The sequence below is a fragment of the Zootoca vivipara genome, chromosome 6, assembly GCF_965207765.1.
Source record: "Zootoca vivipara chromosome 6, rZooViv2.hap1.1, whole genome shotgun sequence".
In the NCBI taxonomy this organism is placed as follows: Eukaryota; Metazoa; Chordata; class Lepidosauria; order Squamata; family Lacertidae; genus Zootoca; species Zootoca vivipara.
In genome coordinates this window covers 39,811,590-39,819,169 of record NC_142589.1, presented here as the reverse complement: position 1 = coordinate 39,819,169, position 7,580 = coordinate 39,811,590, and the positions used below count along the sequence as shown (strand labels likewise).

The 7,580-nt window shown below is 46.1% G+C and overlaps 1 protein-coding gene across 1 annotated transcript; it reads right to left on the bottom strand.

Moving 5' to 3' along the window:
* Nucleotides 1–551: 551 nt before the first annotated feature.
* On the bottom strand, nt 552–6,368 carry PSMD7 (proteasome 26S subunit, non-ATPase 7). The gene is made up of 7 exons (XM_035117799.3): nt 6,234–6,368; nt 4,977–5,068; nt 3,309–3,401; nt 2,545–2,642; nt 2,281–2,361; nt 1,763–1,854; nt 552–1,032 (listed from the first exon to the last, which is right to left on the bottom strand). Exons 1-7 carry the CDS (start codon nt 6,305–6,307, stop codon nt 594–596), a joined length of 969 nt encoding a protein of 322 aa, XP_034973690.1. The 5' UTR covers nt 6,308–6,368; the 3' UTR covers nt 552–593.
* Between the last annotated feature and the right edge of the window lie 1,212 nt (nt 6,369–7,580).

Here is a 7,580-nt window from a genome sequence, read left to right as displayed (position 1 = left end):
AGGGCAGGGAACCTTTTTCAGTCAAAGGGCCACATGGCAGTGGTAGGCAAGGGCAGAGGCAAAAGTAGGTGGAGAAATTAATATACATTTCCCCTTTATGTAACAGCTTTTATTTCTACACAAATTCCTCTGTCTCATCCATCCAGGCAATTAGAAATATTAAGATTTCTGGGACACATTCCAGCCAGCCAAAAACACTCAAGACTTCCAAGCAGAGCTGGTGAGAGTCTCATAGAATCAGAGTTGGAAGGGAGCCTAATGATCATCTAGTCCAACCCCCTGCAGTAGAGGAATCTGAACTAAAGCATCCATTACAGATGGCCACCCAACAACAGCTTAAAAAATCTCCAGAAAGCACCTTAAGGGCCATGCAAATTCCTGGGGGTGCATCTGGCCTCATGGCTTATGATCTCCCTGCCATAGATGGTCCAGTTAAACAGATACTGCTCGGTTCATCTCATCTTCTACTTAGCTACCCACCTACAAGCCAAAGCAGTTCTGGGTACCCTCCAAGCCTCTACTAACAAAAAAAGCTACAGCCAGTACCAGAGTTCAGTTTACAAGGTTTTAATATACAAATACAAAATCCTACTCTACTTCTTCTCTTTTTTCTCCTCTTTCTTGCCATCACTCTTCTCCTTATCTTTGTCTTTCTCATCCTTCCTCTCCTTTTTGCTCTCCTCTTTCTCCTGCCCCTCCTTCTTCTCTGCATCTCTATTAGCGATCTTGTTGTTTATGAGGTTGTGGAGGGCAACCACAGAGCGGATGAGTGAAGCCAAGTAGACCACCACCATCTGGTCGTTGGTCTTCAGATAGAAGGCCTTGACAAACTCTTGCAAGTTGACATCAGGCAGCAGGTTGAAGACATCCTGGAGCTGGTAGATGATCTGGTGGTTGATGGGAAGTTTGCCCATGGCCACTTTCTCCAGGTAGCTCCTGATGTCTAGAAGCTTGGAGTTCAGTCCCTTCAAGCCATGGACCTGGTTTGTGATGCGCTGAGAAAGGGTGCCTACAGTGGTGTCTTTAATATCCCTGGAACAGCCAAGAAAGGGGTCAGAACAAGAGAACCCAGTTGGCAGGAAAGGAGGGATAGAATTATTTTTCTCTGCCACATTAAGGAAGTCAATGCTGGGCATTTCTTCAGTTGCACTAGAAATCTGACTCTCCTCTGGACCAACTAACCAATACAAAGACATGGGGATGTAAGCAAAGGGAGGTGCAGGTTCTGCTTGTAGGCTTCCCCTTAGGATAAGACCAGATGCTACACTAGATGGGCACCCTTTGGCCTAATCCAGCATTTGCATGGCTAAGAGAGAGGCTACCAGTAGATCCCAATGAAGGGTGACTGTCAGGATAAATTAAAGATGATGCCTCTACAGTGGTACCTTGGTTTGCGAACGCAATCCGTTCCGCGGAGGCGTTCGCTCGCCGAAGGCATGCTTCTGCGCGTGCGCAAACCCCCATAGAGCGCTTCTGTGCGTGCTGCGCAGATCGCACCTGCGCATCCGACGCCATGGAACCCGGATGTAAACACTTCCGGGTTTGCGGCGTTCGTAAACGGAGGTAGTCGTAAACCGAGGTTCCACTGTATTAAGCTGGCGGGGTGTGTGGCCTTGCAGGGGTCAAAGGCATTCTGCATCCATTATTTTAAATCTCCAAGATGGGAATGCCTGCCTCCCTGTATTATCCCGAGGAGTAACTATGTAAGCAGAGCACAAGATCAGAAGTCTGAAGTGACAGGCAAAAAAGGTATTTTTTTTACCGTAGCAGGTGCTCCACCCCAACTTCCTCCGCTTCTTCTGCTCCAATTTCACTGGTCACATGTTCAAAGGTCTTAGAGGTGGGTGTCCCATCCTTTGGGGTGCAAGAGCAAGAAGAGACTAGGCATGAAAGTCATCACATTTATTCAACTTCTGGGCAGAAAGTGTGTGCGTGTGTGTCTGAACCCTGGAAAAAACTTACAATTGTTGCATAAGAAGCCAAGAGCTGCTGAAGAATAAGAACAGGTCCATAACTGGCTAATGGAAGAGACACACTAACCCTAAATTACCTCCATAAGGAAGTGTGAACTGAATTAATAATAAACACTGGCAAGTTCTTTCATCCTAAACAGAGTTTTTTCAGGTACTCTTTAGGGTGCTGGCTGCAAAAGGAGTGATACGAGCAACGTACAGGCAGCATTCCTGTTATTGGCTCACCCTGTTTTAGTCTGGTCCTTTGGTTGACACTGAAATGTATGAGGGAAAAGCAACTTGATGTGCATAAACCCAGGATACTCACATCATGAACTTCTTCCACAGAGATGTAGGCTTCAGTGGGCAGCCCCAGGTCCTTTGGCTTTACATCGATAATTACCAATACCTATTTGAAAGAAACCCTTTAGTGCTTATTGGTGGAAAACAAAACCTACTAGTCTCCTTCCAGTAACTTGCAGCCTGCCATTGCATAAAGGATCATATTGCCATTTCCAACTTGTTCTTACAAGTTGCAGTAACACTAAATAGCAAGCCTTGTCAGGATTTGTAGGTTGTGAGTGGCTCTTACCGAGTTTGAGCAGTATCTTTTCATTAGCTCATTGATAGCAATGTCATTCTTGTGCAGCTTTGGACCTGTGTGGTACCATCCCACAATTCTTTCCCTGGCTAGGAAAAAGACACAGAAAGCAAAGCAAGAGTCAGAGTACACGAAGCAGCTGGAAGAGGGCTTAACGTCCAAGAGCCATTTCCTTCTACTGTTTCACTGGAAGTGGGACTTTGCAGGAATAAAGCATGGTTCTACATGCAATAATATTGTATAGCAAAAGGGATGAGACCTTAGAATTTCCACAAACTGAGCCTATCATTCATACTGGACATTGCTTACATCCAAATTTAACTGGACTTGGACATCAGCTTCAAAATAAATTTTACAGGTACAGAATACTACACTTTGAATGTTGGCAAAATAGACAAGATATGCCCAACCTTGAGGACTTTGCCAAACTAATGAGCAACAAAAAGCCTATTTACTGCACACACAAGCTATAATAAGACCCTTCCTTCAAGTAGCATGTAGTATAAAATATGGTTTCTTTTCTGGGGCATTAGGTTAAAACATGAGAGGTTTTGCAGAAACTGATGTTGAAGGGTGACCCAGTTCCTTCATTTTCTCACTAACAGAGGTGTTCACCTCCAAAATGAAAAACTTTTTAACAACTAAGCATCTGTGAGCAGTCATAGCAAAGTTATTTAAATAACATCACTTTTTGGTGTTTCCTAGTGATAGATTTAGCTGTGACTTCCACTTCTGGCTAACCAAGCATTGCTTACCATTTACTTTCTTGAACATCCCATACATGTTCTCCAGATAGTCATGGTCCAAAAACCATACAGAGTCGTCTTTATCATCTTCATCAAAGGGGACTGTGGGAAAAAAAAAAGAATCAAAATCATGGCATGAATTTCCAGCCTTTAAAAAAAGAATGGAAATGGTTTATTGAATATTTACAAATAAACTGTAAACAGATAAGAACATTGACAGGATTATTGTAATAACCTACAGTTTTATAAGAGTACAGGATATATTTAAAGTAGATGAATAAATTAGTAAATTAAGTTAATTTGGAATATGCAGAAAATATTAAAAATAAACTTAAGGAACCACAAAGAGGGGGAAGGAAGTAGAGTTTTGAAATGTTAAAATGATTGTAAAATTACTGAAATGCATAAAACTGAAAATTTTAAAAAGGAAAGTGACAATTTTGCCAAGTTGCATCCCATGTGGTGGGAATTAAGAGCAGCCCTGCTGAATCAGGTCAAAGAGGGTCCAGGTAGTCCAGCACTTTGTTCTCACAGATGCCTCTGGGAAGCTGGCAAGTCACTTAGAATGGGATCCAGTCTTGACATTACAGAGGTGAGGATTATTTAAATTTCTATTCCACCCTTCATGAGAGGATCACAGGGCGTTTGAAAATAGCAAGTTATCATGCACTGAGTAAGACCACTGGACTAGCCAATCCCAGTACTGGTCTCCTGAGTGGCTACCCAGCGCCTTAGGCAGGGGAGTTTTTCATCAGCTGCCACTTGGTCCTTTCTTAATGGAAATGCCAGGGACTGCACATTCTGTGAGCAAAGCATGCATTCAACGACTGACCTACAACAGTTCCCCCAAAACAGAATATGCCATTATTATTTATTATATTCATATCCTGCCCTTTGGGAGGAAGGGAGCCCAGGAAGGGAGCCCAGGGAGACAAACAACATGTGGTAAACAATAAAAGCATCTTTTTAAATACAGTAATGAAGTCAATTTCTTTACCTAGGGTCTCAAAACCGGGGTCTTTCAGCCCCACCTAGAAATACCACTGGGGATTGAACCTGGTATCTTCTGCAAGCAAAGCAGGTACTCTACCACTGATTTAGGACCTCTTCCTACTGCAGTATTGACCATAGGATGTGGTACATTCCTTGTGTGCATGTAGTTGCAGCCCACAAGATCAATGACTAGACGAGATCACAAGTTTCTAGAACTGGGCAGACTCAGATTTAAACTAAAGGTAGATGAGAGGATGATGATTCCCTGGAGCAGACTATGGAGAGCTAAGGCTGGCTTCCGACAGCCTGAGAACTCGAGGGACCACATTTAAGCTTTTAGCCAAACACAATCCAGCAGGTTCCTAACTGGACCCCTTTGGGTTATTATTTAATCAGAGGGCTGTTGAAAACTCAAGACTATCAACCAAGTTTCAATTGAGATTTATGACTAAGCTGTTCTGGGTTAAGACAAAGGTGGGGAACCTCTGACCCTCCAAATGCTGCTGACGGAACTTAGGAGTCCAACATCTGGAGGGCCACAGGTTCCCCACCAACAATTTAAGGGACCCCAATTTTCTCCAAATCCATTAATTGGGGTGGGGGGGGTAGGGTAGGGTAGGAGTGTACATTACACACCACATCTGGCATGCTAGACAACCAAACAGATCTCAGGCGTCACTTTACCTGCAAAGCTGTTGGAGACATCCAAAATCTTCTTCTGCCACGAACCCAAGAGAACCCCCACAACTCGCTTCTGATTTCCAACTTTTCCGATCCTAAAATAGAAAGGCAAAATCAAAAGAAGGATGAGATACATTGATGTGCAGCACAAACTATTCCTGAACTGAGTTTTTAATCAACTCAGGACAATGAAAACCAGCATAACTAAGGTGGGAGGAAAAGAGTATGTAGCAACTTGCCAAGACAGAAGGAGTCTTGATAGTCATCTGGGAGGAGGCAGCTGAGTGTTTATGGCTTGTCTTCTTCTGATGGTTAATGGAGGAGGTCAAGATACAAAAAGCTGACTTAGCCCACCAATCCACCTAGTCCCAAAGTGTCAACACTGCCTTGCCTGACAGTGACTCTCCAAGGTCTATGTCAGAGCATGGCCTTTCCCACCACCTGCTTCTGAAATCCATTTAGCAGGTGTGGTTTCTGGGGGAGAGGTGTTGTTGAATTGGAACCTGCTGCTTGTAAAGCAAATGCTCTGCCACATACCTACTCAGTCAAGTTGGCACAGCCATGCGCTCGTTGCATGTATTTCATGCACGCAGCTGTGGCTGCTACAGTACTTAGGAAGCAAGTATATTTTAAGTCATATCAGTTCACTTATATTCCGCTTTTCCACTCAAGAGTCTGGAAAAGCAGTGGCAAAAGATGAATCTCATCCTCGCTCCAGCCGCCATAAACACACCGCGATAAATATAAAAAGCAAGTCGGCGAAAAGTAGCATCCAACCCCGCTCCATGAAGTCTCTGGCCCAAAGGCCCGTTTGTTGGGGTGCAGAGGGAGAGAGCAGCCGCTTGGCCTGCAGAAGGAAAGAGGTTCCGGATTCAACCCCCAAAAGCTACTCCGAGGAGTATCGGGGAGCCAGGCAAATAAGACAGACCTTTCCCCCCGGCTAGACGGCCTCACTCCGCAAGAAAGGCAGCCGCTTCCTTTATTGTTCCGAGGCCTCGCCAAACCCAGAAGGGGCGCCTGAGGGTCTCCCCAACCGAAACCCGGGGCAGGGGCACAGGCGGCGAAGGCGGCCTGAGCCCGGGCCCGTGACTAAGCTGTCCTTCCGCGGCCTCCGCCCCGGCGCTTCTTTACAGTAGCTCCCTCGCAGCTCGCTGCCCCTGAGCATGTGCAAAGCGCCACCCCAGCCCTACGGCCACCCTGCCTCCCTAAGCCCTGGCCTGCCGGCCATGACTCAGCCCGGCCGGCCGCCGCCTCCCTCACCTATTAAAGTGATCGACCACGCTCAGCAGCACCAACGGGTGGACCACCACTCGCTCCACGGCCAGCTCCGGCATAGCAGCGGTGGCTTCGCGGCCTCCACGTCCTGGCCTTGTTCTTGGCCTCCTTCTCCCGGTAAGCAAAGCGCCTCTCAGTGACTCAGGGCACCGGGTGTGAAGCAAGCGATGCTGAGGGAGGAGCTGGGCAGCCGCGCCATCTTGGGAAGGGCAGCCGCAGTGACGTCACGCAACTTCCTTTCAGCCTGTGGGCGGGGAAAAGCGACGCCATCTTGGGAGGGTATCAAAGGGTACCTCACCGGCAGGTCGGCTTCCTGTGAGAAGTTTCCATCTTGTCGGCGTGGGGGCGGTAGCGTCGCCATATTTAGAAGGGCAAAAGGAGGGATGCCATTATGTTGCCTCCAGAACATTCTTGAAGGAAGCCGTTGATGAATGATTTAAGCGCCCTTTTTGTGCTTTTCGTTCACAACCTAAGTCTGGAGGCGGTTTTAGCATCCACCCAGAGATACTTTTTCCCCGTGTTTGGGGGAATTTGAGGAGGGGTAAAACCCGAGATTTGGTTTCAGGGAAGATTCTATCGCTGCTAACACGTGCAAGACACATTACACGCTCCAAATGGAGGGCTTCCTCGGTTATTAGAAATTACGCACGCACGCGCGTGCGCAAGCACACAAACACACATTTTCCACAATTGAAGGAAACGTTTGCAACATTAAAGATTGCTGCATTCACTCTGGAGGCATATGTTGGGGGAGCCACGTGTTTATTTCTAGAGAGAGAAAACTAGGCAGCACACAACAATTTAAAACAAGAGCTTAAATAGCAACCAGCAACAACTTTTTTATATCTATGATAGTAATCCACTCCAACTCCAAAGTATTAAGGGAAGGGCTGTGGCTCAGTGACAGAACATCTGCTTTGCATACAGACCGTGTCCTACCTAAGGCTCAATCCACAGCAGCATCCGCAGGTATTACAGGGAGAGAAACTGAAACTTTGGAGAGCTGATGCTGCTAGTCAGCATAGTTAGTTCTGGTCTGGATAGACCCAAGACTGTATGGGGTTGTTTCTTATGCTCCTACTGTTAAGAGGTGAGTGAATTGAGTGGTGGGCTTTGTCTCAGCCCACTTCTTCCAGAGCTATTAATACGTAATATGGGCCACCTCCAGGCCATGGCAGTAGAGCACAACACTTTGAGGCAAATCACGTAGTTTAGAAGCACATAAAATAATCCACTGTGTCCTCTGGCAACCATGAGTTGGCAACTGCAATTCATTCAGGTTCTTATACAGTACTTATTTAAACCACTCCTGAAGAACTTTGCTTTACAAAG

What these genes read in the sequence shown, in the direction of transcription:
- PSMD7 (XM_035117799.3), bottom strand. Translation starts at nt 6,307, where the DNA reads ATGCCGGAGCTGGCCGTGGAGCGAGTGGTGGTCCACCCGTTGGTGCTG. An exon ending in GATGTTCAAGAAAGTAAATG is followed by an intron (nt 2,643 to 3,308) that starts GTAAGCAATGCT and finishes TCTTTTTCCTAG; the next exon opens with CCAGGGAAAGAATTGTGGGA. An exon ending in CTGTGGAAGAAGTTCATGAT is followed by an intron (nt 1,855 to 2,280) that starts GTGAGTATCCTG and finishes TGCACCCCAAAG; the next exon opens with GATGGGACACCCACCTCTAA.